The sequence below is a fragment of the Hippopotamus amphibius genome, chromosome 12 (assembly GCF_030028045.1).
Source record: "Hippopotamus amphibius kiboko isolate mHipAmp2 chromosome 12, mHipAmp2.hap2, whole genome shotgun sequence".
Classification (NCBI taxonomy): domain Eukaryota; kingdom Metazoa; phylum Chordata; class Mammalia; order Artiodactyla; family Hippopotamidae; genus Hippopotamus; species Hippopotamus amphibius.
In genome coordinates this window covers 21614854-21628784 of record NC_080197.1, presented here as the reverse complement: position 1 = coordinate 21628784, position 13931 = coordinate 21614854, and the positions used below count along the sequence as shown (strand labels likewise).

The window sequence follows — 13931 nt, the reverse complement described above, 5'->3', positions numbered from 1 at the left end:
TTAATAAAAATAATAACAGCCTCCATAATAAGAGCTGATGTTCAAACCACGTGCCAGACCCCATGCTGAGCCCCTGCCACAGCTCACCTGAGTTATTCCACACGCCGTCCCAGTGAGGTGGGATTAACATCATCCCCGTTTTACAGAATAGAAAACCGAGGCACAGAGAGGGAAGCGTCTTGACTGAGGTTGCACAGCCGATAAGAATGGCACTCACATTTGAACCCAGGCCATCGGATGCCAGAGTGTATGGTTTCAGTGACTAGAATGTTCTCCCTCTGGACAACAAATGTAAATCGCTTAGCTCCACGCCTGGCACACAGGAAGTGCTCAATAACATTTTGCTGCTGTCATTATTATGCAGAATAAGACAGGCAGTGCTATCCACCTCTTGGAAATCCTGGACCAGAGATCTATGTTCTGTGCCTCAGTTTCCTCACCTGTGAAATGGGGAGGTGTTGATACTTACCTCTCGCCCCTGTTGTAAGGAGTAAACAAGACTGTTCACGTCAGGACCTGGGGGAAAGTGGGGTCTTACCTGCGTCCCTGCATCCCTGCACACCTGGTGTGTGATGTGACCGTCACTCCTGTTCCCTCCTTTGCAGTGCGCTACTTCCTAAAGAATAAGGTCAGCCCCGATTTGTGCAATGAAGATGGACTCACCGCCCTGCACCAGGTAAGGACCTGCTGGGGCCCCTGACTCCCTGCTGCCCACCTGGACAGGTGCCCCATCTCCCTGCTTTTTACCCTCAGGGAGGAGGGGGAGGGGAGCCACAGCTGCCACATCTGAAAGGCTCTTGTCTGCCTGGGAGACGAGTGTGTCTGCTACCGACACGCTCACAGAGCCCCGTGCGCACGTGTGCGGCACACACACAGCCTCCAGGGACAGGGAGCCTTTGTCCTCTGCATTCTCTCACTGCTTGGCAAAGGGTTTGACAAACAAAGCAGGTTTGTTTGGGGCTTGACAGTTTACGAAGCACGTTTGTTCACACCCACCAAGGCATCCATCCAGCCCAGTGACAAAAGTGATTGACAGGGGGCTTATGTGACCTGCCTAAGGTCACACAGCCATGAATTCTGGCCAGAAATCATGTACTATCAAAACACACATCCTTTTTAGGGCAGCGAGATGGGCCCAGGCCTCCTTGGCTGGGGAGGGACTGCTCTGGCTGTCCTCTCTCACCTGGATGCTGCAACAGCCCCCTAACTGGTCCCCGGCATTCTGGTGGCCCTGCTGCGATTCATCCTCCATGCAGTGGCCACAGGGATGCTCAGATCCAACATCTGCTGATGCTACTCAAAGCACTCTGGTGTCTTTCCATAGTGCTGGGGGTAAGGAACACCCCTTTGCCCCTGCTGAGCCGAACACCCCTTTGCCCCGAGCCGCCAGGCACCCCTGGCTGCCTGGCCTCCAGCCACTTGACTTTTCGGTCCCTTGCACACACTGTAGCTCCCTGTCACACTTCACTCAGTGCTCAGGTGCATGCACAGCAAAAGCCTGAGAGCTCTGCTGTTATATCCACATCCTTTCTTCTGAGCATGGCTTTGTCATTTCAGCCATTAGTGTGACCATTTAGTGTTGGTCTCCCATTACCCAGACTCTGTGCTGCACGAGGACAGAGCCCATGTCTCTTTCTCATCAGTGTATCCCAGTCTTGCTCCTCAAGCTGGCGTACAGTAGGTGCTCAATATGTGCTGCTGAGTTAATGAGTGAACACACTGAACCTCCCTGTGCTCTGGCCCAAGTTTCTGAGCAGGTGGACTTGAATGCACCCTGGCGGGCGAGAGGCCAGGCTACTGGAACCCTGGGCTGGCGAGGGCCTCTGCATCTCCCTGTGAGGGCAGGAAGGGTGGGCAGAGTCTGGCCACTCTCCTACCCATAAGCCCCAGGGACAAGTCCCCACCCTCAGCCGTCAGCCCAGGGGCCCCCTGTGCTTCCTCTTGGCTTCTCTTCCTGTCCCGTAGGGCTTCACACATCCACAAATTCGAGCTGTGTGACCCTGGCAAGTTACTTAAGCTCTCTGTGTCTTACTTTCCTCATGTGTAAAAGAGGAATAAGAAATACCTGTCTCACTGAGTTGTTCTGAAGATTACATAAATACACATTAGGAATTCCCTGGTGGTCCCGTGGTTAGGATTCCATGCTTCCACCGCTGGGGCCCAGGTTTGATCCCTGGTTTGGGAACTAAGATCCCGCATGCTGTGCAGCGCGGCCTCAATAAATACACATTAAAGCCTATAAGCATCACTTGACACTGGATAAATATTAGTTGTTATTATTATTATTAAAATCTGTCCCATGTTCACGTCTCAGCAAAGCTGCTTCACTACGTGAAGCGTGGTTTGATCGTCACGACAGCTCTCTGAAATATTATTTTGCCCGAGGTTCAGGGCAGCACTGTCCGATAGACTCTTTCTGCTGATAAATGCTCTGTGTACCGACACTGTCCAGGATGGTAGCTTCTAGCCCCACGTGGCTACGGAGCCCTGGAAGTGTTGTTCTGAGGATTAAATGGGGCACCACATGGCCAAAGGTTAGCAAGATGTGTGGCCCTGGCAACTCCTCAAAAAGCATTAGCTCTTCTTATTGACAATGTGACATATTATTTCGGCTGTTGCTGGGGCTGTTGTTATTGTCGACATCCTCATCGTCCCTGCTGCTCCAATACGACGAAGGAGCCCAGGAAGAAGAGCTTTCTGTGGATTTTCTGCTCTTGGCAACAGGGAGCCTTTCAGAGGTTTGTGAACCGAGAGCCACGTGGCTGGATTAACGAGGAAGCTCTCTCTGGCTGAGGGGGTGCGGAAGGGGAGTGACAGGGAGGCCGAGAGAGAAGATGATGGCTCAACCAGGGCAGTGGGGACGGGGACTGTGACGCGGGAGATGGAAGCCACACCTGATGATAGATTGGCCGTGGGAAGTGAGGGGGCGGGAGGAGTCATCCGATGCCAGGTGCCATTACCCACCTTGGGGAAGGCAGGGGAGGAGGCCTGCCCACTCCATCACGTGCCAGCCCGCACTGCACTCCTGCGCCCAGGTCCCAACCCAGCCCTTGCTCAGGCCGGGTTTCCCAGGTGCAGCCTGGCCCAGCCTCTGGGCATTTATCTCACGGGACTGCAATTGTGGGTGCATAATCCCCCCACCCAGCCACCGTCCCTCCCATCCTCATGTTTTCTGCAGCCCTCGGGGTGGCATCTCTGGCCCTCCTGTTCCCCTCATCCCAGGGGCTGGGCTGCTCCTCCTCCTGTGGACCGGCCCATCCCAAACCCATCTCCCGGTGACAGCCTGGGGACCGCCTCCCGCACCCCCGCCCCGCGCCCCGCTGCCTCACTCTGGTGCCTTTGGCGCCCTCTGCCGGCTGTGCTGGGCTGCTGCATGGTTCTCCCGCTCACCTGAGGCAGCGCCCAGCTCCACAGGTCACCCGTGCCCCTTCTGTGCGGAGAGATGCCCCCAGACCCAGCCAACTCCAGATCGGCTAGTGCAGAAAGAGATCATGGGTCCCTGGCACCATCCGTGCAAACGACTGCTTCTTTCCCATATGTCCCTCTGGCGCTGACCCCTGGTTCTGCTGAGAATGGGGGTGGGGGCTGTGGTGCCGCCCCATCCCCATCCCCATCCCCATCCCCATCCCCATCCCCATCCCCATCCCCATCCCCATCCCCATCCCCATCCCCATCCCCATCCCCATCCCCACCCGGGGCCGTGGGCTCCTACAGGTGCCCCCGCTCCTTCTGATGGCATCCAGTCACTTCTCCCCATGCCTGTGGTCCCTTCTCTAGGCTGGACCACCATCATCTCTTAACTGGGTGATTTCAACATGGCTTTTCACCATCCCTCTCCCCACCCCAAAGCTTGTGATCGCAGTCTGTTCTCCATATGCAGCAGGAGGAGGGAGTTTTTTAAAAAGCAAGTTTGATTGTGCTCCTCTTCTGAGTATAACTCTGCAATGTCTCCCATTGCACTGAGGGCGAAGCCCTTGCCTGGATGGGCAGTGCTGAGTGCAGGCGCCCTGCTTTGTCCCCTGCTGACTTCTTCAGAGGTCACCTGGGATGCATCCTGCAGTCTCTAAAGTGGCTCCCTGTCTTCTGCCTCCTCTGGCCTCTCCTCTGCCTGCTCATGGCCCTGGGTTGAGTCCCCCCTGTCCCCTTGGAATCTTTGGCTCTCCATCCTTGGAGTGTGGGGGCTCCAGTGGCTGTCAGAGCTCGGCGTCTCTCTGGGGGCTGCCTTCTCATTGGGGCTGGCCCTCATGTGGACAAGCAGGAGCGCAAACACAGCTGTCTCCTCGCAGGGACTGGATTGGGACCCCTTAGAGCCCCAGGCAGAGCTTGGTTTTTTGGGGGGAGGCTTGGTTACTTGGGACTTCCCCAAGAACTAGCTTCTAGGTCAGAAATTCCTAAGTCAGAGGTTTCCAACTATGACCTAGGAGGCCACTGCTGAGGCAGGGGGTGTCCCCCAACACCTCCATCCCCACCCCCACCAACACACACCCCTGCTTCAGCCTGAGCTGCCCCGCTTGAGTTTATTGGTTATCTAAGTTAGAGTTCTCCATACAGTTCTGTTTGAAGAAAGCCTTCTGAAATGAAAAAGAAAGCCTCATTCCAAATTTCATCCCATTCCACCAACATTTGCAAAGCATCTTATAGCTGATTTCATTTTTAGATTATCTTTTTATTTTTATCTTGTATATTATCAACTTACTCACAAGGAAACAGGCTCAGAAAGGTTAAGTGGCTTGCCCAAGATCACACAGCAGGTACGTAATGGAGCTGGATTCAAACTCAGGCAGTTTGGCTCCACTGTCCTTCTTGTGGCCTCTTGAGGGGAACTTCGTGTGTCCTCATCGCAACCCGGGGCCCCGCCAGGAGCTGACCCTGCCTGTGTCCCCCTTGCAGTGCTGCATCGACAACTTTGAGGAAATTGTCAAGTTGCTTCTTTCCCACGGTGCCAACGTGAACGCCAAGGACAACGAGCTGTGGACGCCCCTGCATGCCGCGGCCACCTGCGGCCACATCAACCTGGTGAAGATCCTCGTTCAGTAGTACGTGCCCCTCTCTCCCCCAAGAACAGCCTTTCCTTTGCCTCTGGTTTTTTCCAAGTTTTGTTTGTTTGTTTGTTTTTTCCTTTCATCTCTCCTCTTTCTCTTGCGTTTTCTCTCCATCTCTATCTCTTCTTTCCTCTTGGTCTCATTCTGTCTTTTCCACTCTGTGTCTCTTTTAATTCTCTCTCCCCGTCTCCTTTCATCCCCTTTCTTTCTCTCAATATTATTGTGGTAAAATACACCTAAGATAGAATTTACCATCCTTGCATTACAGGCCTACATCCCATTTGGTCATGGTGTATAACCCTTGTAATATGCTGCTGAATTTGGTTTACTAGTATTTTCTTGAGGATTTCTGCATCAGTGTTCATAAGGAATGTCAGTCTGTAGTTTTCTTCTGATGTCTTTGTCTGGCTTTGTTTCAGGGTATGATTCTCTTTTTTTTCAATCTCTTTTTCTCTGTCTGTCCCCACGAGTCTGTATTCATCTTCTCCACACTCATGTGTTGTTGCCATTTTCGTTTTTCTTGCTATAAAAAAAAAGCAAGCATACTTCCTTGGCTCTGCCCCCCACCAAATCCTGTCCACATGCTTTTCTTTGGGATAGAATGTGCTTTGGGAGATACCACGTAGCAATGCCTTTCCCAGGAATAAGGCCATTTCCCTCTACAGAACTCTGACAGTCTTTTTCCACCGTAAAATTCTTTCTAGTCTGTTTAGGTTCTATAAACACATGGAAAAGGTAACATTCAATTTCAAGTGTATTTAATTGAATTCATCTAATGATTGCAGGGCATTTGAGCTGGGCCAAGCCCTTTGCTGGGCACTGAGCATTCAGGGATGCTAAAGTCCTAAGGAACCAGGCAGGAAATCAGGTGATTTCAGTACCAGAGCCAAGACAGAGTGAGACCCTTGGGTTGGGGTCCCAGGAGAGCATCTGAATGCAGGGGTTCAGGAATAGTGGCTAAGGGCAGGGGACCTTAGGCAGAGGTCTCAGCAGAGCAGCCAGGGCCTATCAGGTGGCTACTGGGGGCATAGAGATGCTGCCCTGGCTCAGAGAGGTGGATTAGCTTACCCAAGGGCACACAGCAGCTTAGAGAGGTCACAGTGGAGGGCTGTTAGGCCACAGGACTGGCAGGTGGCCCATGCCCACATCTTTGATGAGATCCTGGGTGTGGCTAAGTCTGCAGGAGCATCAGGTGGCCACAGTTCAATCTGAGATGGTGAGAGAGGAAAAGGGAGTGGTGCCAGCCTGGTACAGTGGGTCCCCAGCACCGATCTGTACCAGAATCATGGGTTTAAAATACATAATTCTCAATCCCACCCACCCCACCTCTGAGAGACTCTGTTTCAGGAGGTCCAGAGTGGAGCCCAGGAAGCTGCGTTTTATTTCCATGGTACCTGGGTGATTCTGCTGCATCCCAGAACCATGCACGTGGGAACTACTGGCCCAAAAGGCACATTCTGCCACAGAGCCCCAAGGCTCTGTCCTGTCGCATCCTGGTCAGCCTTTTGGGCAGGGACTTAGAGGAGGAGGTGGCGGGTGGCTGAGGGTGTTTCTGTACTTGGTCCAAGATTGAAATAGGACAGAGAGAAGTGAAAGGAGCGGGCACATGAAAGAGCCGGGTTTGAGTCTTGACCCTTCCACGTCCTAGCTATGTGACCTCAGACAAGTGACTGAACCTATCTGAGTCTGTTTCCCTTGCATGACATGGGGCCAGTAGTACTGAACCAAGAAGACCATTACGAGGGTTATTTCAGATAATGTGTGTAAAGGGCTTAGATCAAGCCTGGCTCTAAGGGGATGCCTCCTAAGCGGTGCTGCTGCCATTAATGTTGTATTTTATTTTATTTTTAGAAATTAAAAAAAAATTATTTATTTTTTTAATTGATTGTCTGCATTGGGTCTATTGCTATGCATGGGCTTTCTGTAGTTGAGGAGAGTGGGGGCTACTCTTTGTTGTGGTGCGCGGGCTTCTCATTGTGGTGGCTTCTCTTATGGTGGAGCACAGGCTCCAGGTGTGTGGGCTTCAGTAGTTGTGGCACTCAGCCTCCGTGGTTGTGGCTTGCAGGCTCTAGAGCGCAGGCTCAGTATTTGTGGCATGGGTTTGGTTGCTCTGAGGCATGTGGGATCTTCCCAGACCAGGGATCGAACCCGTGTCCCCTGCCTTGGCAGGTGGATTCTTAACCACTGTACCACCAGGGAAGCCCTGTATTTTCTTATTTGACATCTGTCCCCAAGGGCCTGCCTGCTGGTTCAACAGAGGGGGAAGCAGGGGGACGTCTGCAGGCACCGCTCTCCTGGGATTTTGGCCGCTTCCCACTTGGGGCCCCTGAGATCCTGGAGATGCTGTCCTTGCTGGGCTGCCCCGTGGTGGGGTTGTGGGTGTTGGGGTGCACAGTGGGGTGTGGGTGAGAGGCTGGGTGGTAGAGGCAGCTGGACGAACCCTCTGTGTACATGCCTGGCCCTCACCCTGGCCCTCTCTCTACAGTGGGGCCGACTTGCTTGCCGTCAACTCTGATGGGAACATGCCCTATGACCTCTGCGAGGATGAGCCCACCCTGGATGTCATCGAGACGTGCATGGCGTACCAGGGTAAGGGCGGGCCCGCCTGCCGTGAAGTGGGCTTGGTGCCGGGCTGCGGCGAGCGGCTCTCAAAGCAATGCAGGTGAACAAGTTATTTAGCGATGTGCCCCTCCGCCTGCTCCGTGCTCAGCAACTGGGATGGGGCCCCACGATGGTTGTTACCCATGTGATGGGTGAGATACGGACAACAGAACAACCCTGGAAAACGTGCTGTGCACAAGGGGGACGTTGCTCTCGTCTGTGTCACCCGCACACACGGGCGGCCTCAGCTGGCCCGGGCCCTTCGTCAGCTGTGACAATTCAATTCGAAAAACATTCACAGTAAAGATATATTCCCATTTGGGAAAAATAATACAAAGTCAAGAACATTTGTGGCTGCCTGCTCTGTGCCAGGCACCATGCGGGCTGCCAGGGGCCCCGGATAAACAAGATGTGGGCTGTTCTCAGCTCACAAATGAGCTTCAGAGAGGAAACAAGTGCAGCAATTGGAGAGACCTGCCCGCTCCCGCCACCCCAGAGCATACCCCTGAAGGGCCTCCTCTTTAGAAATAAATCTCAAATCCAGACCCTGGACTGCAGTCCAAGGTCCTGCCCGGCTCTGCCCTTGTGTTTCTTCCCAGATGGCTGCGGGAACCACCCATTTGGCCTGCCCATTTCCTGACCCTGGCACTTTCCCTGTTCACCTTCTGCAGAACTTCCTAACAATTTTTTTGTGCCAATCGGGTAGAATCTATGGCCTCCTTCTCAGAATAATATTTTTGAATGCAGTTATCAAAGCCATAGGATTATAAAGGAAACCACTTCTATGAAAGTAGAGCTCCTCAAATATTTTTAAACGTGTAAAATAGAAACTTCACTGATTCATGAAACAATAAGATAATGTGATATGAAAATACCTACAGTTTCCATTGGTGACAAAGTGACAGGCACTGTCATTTCTACTGGGAATTTGGCCTACCTTTTAATGGAAGGAAATGCTATATTTCATTTAAAGGTTAGTGAAAATAAACAGGTCATTCTTTTTCTCCTTTCAAATTTACAGACCTCCCCCTGAATTCTGTCCAAGGATGCTTGATCTCCTGGACCTTTTTACAGAGCAAGTCACTCTGTCCTTAAATACCATCAGTAGCTGCCAGTAGCACTTAAATTCAGGCCTGAAAGTATGTTTCTGGGTCCCTCCACCTCAATTTATTCAGCTCTCCATTCAGAAGTTACATGTTCAGTGATTGAGTCGTTGCCATAATGAAGATTCATTGAGCATCACGCCTGGTGCTGGCAAACACAGCTCTGGACGAAAGAGAAGAAATTAACAGAGACTTGATCAGATAGAGTGGTCAGGGGAGGCCAGCTGAGGAGGTGGTCCAGGCTGGACCACCTAAAGGATGAGACAGAGCCAGGTATTTGAGCAGCTGGAGGTGGGTAGGCGGATGGTAAGGGTAGAAGAACAGCGTATGTAATAGTAATATTAATACAATGCCTACTGGGTACCAGGCAGGAATGGACTTTGTTCATGGCCCAACACATGGTGTTCGTATTCACTGGGCCTGGGAGAAATGATCTCTGAGCATATCTGTCTACCCCCTTGACTGGCAGGCTCTGGGGAACAGGAGCCATGCCTCCCCAATGTGCCCCCTTCCCCTCCCCCTAGGGTTCCCTGCCTGGGAATGCTGACTCGATCCGCCCTTCCCCACCGCAGGCATCACCCAAGAGAAGATCAATGAGATGCGGGCAGCTCCTGAGCAGCAGATGATTTCAGACATTCACTGTATGATTGCAGCCGGCCAGGACCTTGACTGGATAGATGCCCAGGGTGCCACACTGGTGAGGAGAGGGGCCAGGCTGGGTTGGGCTGGGGGGTCAGGACCAGAACCCAGACCAGGTAGAGCTGAACTGGGGCAGCACAGGGGGAGGCCAAGCCTATACAGTTGGGGTCTGTCTGTGGCCTTGGACCTCCTCCATCTTTTGGGGCCAGGGTTGCCCCTGGAATGTGGAGAGTTAGCAGAGCAGGGCTCAGCCTCTTTGAGAAGCTGGGGCTGGGAGTCAGGAGCCCTGGGTGGGAGGCTTGGCTCTGCCGTTCGCCTCTTCTGTCTCCACGTTTCTCCTTCACCTTGAACTCCAGGTGTCCTTCCTGAGTTCATGATTTCTGCCTCCTCCTGTGATGTCTCCTGCTTAAAGACTGGTGCCCCATTCATCCACTCACCCAGGCCATCTTGCTTTGCACTGTTCATTCCCCTGCCTCAATGTCCCTCTCTCACCCCAGTACCTTGCCTCGTTGGCTGTCCCTGAGGTTGCTGCAACAGCCTCTCCTCTGGGTTCCCTGACTTCAGAGCCAGACACCCCCAGGCACCCATCCATCGTTGGTTCACCCATCCATCCAGTCAACACACATGTCCTCTGTGCCACGTGCAGTACTAGACCCTGGAGATGCAGAACAACGGAACCGTCCTCTCTCTCTAAGCTGCCTCATTAGCCCCACTCACCCTTTCAGCTCAAGTGTCAGTGACTTGGGAAACCTTCTTGATCTTTCTTCATAGGCTCTCATAGCATGATACAGCGCAGTATTGGGGAGGGTCTGCCTCTGCAACCTCTAAACTGAAAATTAAAGCATGGCCTTGGAAGCCCACTCGTCCAACCTTGCCCATGGCTGGGTCCTGCCCTAGGCTTGGGGTCTGTGTTATTGTAAGCACTCAGGGGTCTCAGAATCTTCAGCTCACCAGGTAGAGCTCAGCAGTACCAAGTTCCCTCATGGCCCCTCAGACCTGACCCGATGGCCCAGGCGTGATACTTGAGCTTCTCCTGCCTGTTTCTGAGCCCCACCCTCTGCCTCATGCCCTTTTCTTTTTTTTTTTTAATTTAAAATTTATTTATTTATTTATTTAATAGTTGATTTACAATATTATATTAGTTTCAGGTATATAACAGTGATTCAATATTTTTAGATTATACTCCACTTAACGTTCTTATAGAACAGTAGCTCCTATTCCCCGTGCTGTACAATATATCCTTGTTGCTTATTTATTTTATACAAAATAGTCTGTATCTTTCAATCCTCTACCCCTATCTTGCCCCTCTGCCTTCCCTCTCTATATTTGTCTGTTTCTGTTTTATTATATATTCATTTGTTTTATTTTTTAGATTCCACACATGTGATAGCATAGAGTATTTGTCTTTCTCTGTCTGACTTATTTCACTTAAGCCTAATACCCTCTAGGTCCACCCATGGTGCTGCAAATGGCAGAATTTCATTCTTTTTTGTCTGACTTATTTCACTTAAGCCTAATACCCTCTAGGTCCATCCATGGTGCTGCAAATGGCAGAACTTCATTCTTTTTTATGGCTGAGTAATATTCCATTGTCTATATATACCACACCTTCTTTATCCATTCATCTTTGATGGACACTTAGGTTGCTTCCATATCTTGGCAATTGTCAATAATGCTGCTATGAACACTGGGGTGCGTTATCTTTTCAAATTCGTGTTTTCGTTTTCTTTGGAGACACACCCAGCAGTGGATTGCTGGATCCTGCTGTGTTCTGTTTTTAGATTTATGTACTTCGTGCCCTTTTCTGTGAACCGGGTGCCTGCTCAGATCACCTGCGCAGCCCAGCACTCCAGGATAGAGTCAGGTAGTTGGACTGAACACTGCATGAATGCTGTATGAAGTCACAGCCCGACTGTGCCAGGGCATTGCCCGTCGCGGCTGGAGCTCCTCTGGGTCTGTGGCTCAGCCCTCTAGACACAGGGGTCTGCTCCTCTTGGGCTGGCCTCAGAGTGGCCCCACCCACATGGGCCAGGCATGTACTAAATCTCAGATCTCCTCAGAAAAGTGGGGAGATGAGTAGTGTCTTCCTCAAGGATCGTTGGGAGGACTAAATGAGATTCCGCACGCAGGTGCTCAGCACCGAGTTTGTAAACTCTCAGTAGATGCTCACGATTAACACAGTGTTATTAACGTTATCACTCTACTATATACGAAATAGATAAGCAACAAGGACCTACTGTATAGCACAGGGAACTGTACTCAATATCTTGTAATAACCTATAATGGAGGAGAATCTGAAAAAGAATATATGTGTGGTGTGTGTGTGTGTATAACTGAATGACTTTGCTATATACCTGAAACATTATAAATCGGCTATACTTTAATAAAACAAAAAAACCACCAACATCGCTCTCCCAGTCATACCTTTTTATTCCCAGCCATGTATGTGGCCCCACAGTTTGTAATGTCTGGCTGGCCAGCGGTGTGCCATCCTCAACCACTGGCAAGCATCAGACATTTATAAATCAGATCATAATACCAATTTTCATGTGTGACTGTACCAGATCACACCCTGAGTTTTTTCCGCAAATTAAAAAAAAAAGGAAAGCCTCCATTTGCCAGAACCTTACAGCAGCCTGACCTCAGGATGATGCAGCATCTGGCCATCAGGGCTGTGTTCTGAAGGCCATGCCTTCCCTGTCCCACTGGCTGGGGCTCTGTTGCCCCAGACCTCAGCCCCCTGAGAGCCCTCTGGTTTGCTTTGGTTTCCTCCCAGCTGGGCTTCTGCTGGCCTCCTCGGGCTCTCACGTGTCTCCCACCTTGGCTGGGCATTTGGTTTCTCTTTGCCTTGTCTCCTTCTCACTCCTCCATCCATCCCCATGGTGCACCTAGTCATCACTTACGGATCTCTAAGAATATTCATCACCTCCTGAGGGTTCGTCACATGCTAAGTACTTTATGTATCTTCTGGGAGACTGGGCAAGTGGACAACCGAGTTCTGCACGGTGGTGTCCATTACCAGCGGCCTTGAATGCTGCCAGGTAGGAGAGATGGGGCCTCAACATGAGCCTTCCCTTACTGGATGTATTGGTTATCCATTGCTGCATAAAAACTACCCCAACAGGTAGCATCTTAAATCAACAATGAATATTTATTATCTCACATTGTTTCTGTGGGTCAGGGGATTGGGAGCAGCTTAGCTGGGTGGCTCTGGCATGGAGTGTCTCATGAGGTTACAGTCAGGATGTCAGCCAGGGCTGCAGTCATCTGAAGGCTTGACCGGGGCCAGAGGACTCACTTCCAAGAAGGCACAGTCTCACGGCTGCGAGTTAGCTCTGGCTGTCGGTAGGAGGCCTCGGTTTCTCATCTCTTAGGCTCTTTCCTTAGGGCTACTTAAAGGTCCTCACAACATGATGGCTGCCTCCCTCTAGGGTGACTGATGCAAGAGAGGTTGAAGCAGCAATGCCTTTTATAACCTCAGAAATCACACACCACCACTTCACCATATCCTATTTGTGAGATGCGAGTCACTTGTTCTGGCCCACATTCAAAGAGGGAGGCATTAAGCTTCATCTTTTTTATAAATTTATTTATTTATTTATTTAATTGGTTGTGTTGGGTTTTTTTGCTGTGCGCGGGCTTTCTTTAGTTGCGGTGAGTGGGGGCTACTCTTCGTTGTGGTGCGTGATCTCCTCATTGCCGTGGCTTCTCTTGTTGCGGAGCACGGGCTCTAGGTGCGTGGCTTCAGTAGTTGCAGCACATGGGCTCAATAGTTGTGGCTCACGGGCTCTAAAGCACAGGCTCAATAGTTGTGGCGCACGGGCTTAGTTGCTCTGCAGCATGTGGGATCTTCCTGGAGCAGGGATCGGATCCGTGTCCCCTGCATTGGCAGGTGGGTTCTTAACCACTGCACCACCCAGGAAGCCCTAAGCTTCATCTTTTAAAGAGAGACATGCCAAAAGAATTTGTAGGTATATTTTGGACCTCTGAGACCCCTTTTACAGGGCTCAGTGCATAGTGGAGACTCAGTAAATGCTGTTGCCTTAATTATAGGGGCTCGAATATGGGGAAGAAAGGCTCACCTCTGCTTTACCTTCTAGTTCCGTCTCGCTGACTTACTAATGCTCTACAACGTGGCTGGTATTTCCACCTCATTCTGTTCCATTCTACTGGCCCCAAGTGTGCCCTGGGACGTGGGATGGGGGTTGGGCTCTCCTGCCTCCAAGCGAGGTGCCAGCCCCCGGGGGGATGCCCATGTCTTTCCTCTCCTGCAGCTGCACATAGCTGGAGCCAACGGATACCTGCGGGCAGCCGAGCTCCTCCTGGACCATGGCGTGCGCGTGGATGTGAAGGACTGGGATGGCTGGGAACCCCTGCACGCGGCTGCCTTCTGGGGACAGGTAGTTGTCACCCACAGGGCTGTGAGGGAGGCCAGGACAGGATCAACCTGCTGTCCTTTGGGCTGGAAGTTGGTTCAAAAGAACACAAGGCTCACTGAGGGTGTTGACTATGGCTAGTACGTAGGGTATGAAAAGACCTAAAGAGC

General features: G+C 51.5%; 1 protein-coding gene across 2 annotated transcripts in view; it reads left to right on the top strand.

Annotated features, from left to right (window-relative positions):
* The window catches only part of PPP1R16B (protein phosphatase 1 regulatory subunit 16B), a 98852-nt gene that overhangs the window by 75451 nt on the left and 9470 nt on the right, over positions 1–13931 (top strand). For both annotated transcript variants that reach the window (XM_057700746.1, XM_057700747.1), the window contains exons 3-7: positions 606–676; positions 4891–5036; positions 7528–7631; positions 9319–9443; positions 13660–13785. In XM_057700746.1, the coding sequence (XP_057556729.1) occupies positions 606–676; positions 4891–5036; positions 7528–7631; positions 9319–9443; positions 13660–13785 (572 nt within the window). The remainder of the gene's footprint in view (positions 1–605; positions 677–4890; positions 5037–7527; positions 7632–9318; positions 9444–13659; positions 13786–13931) is intronic.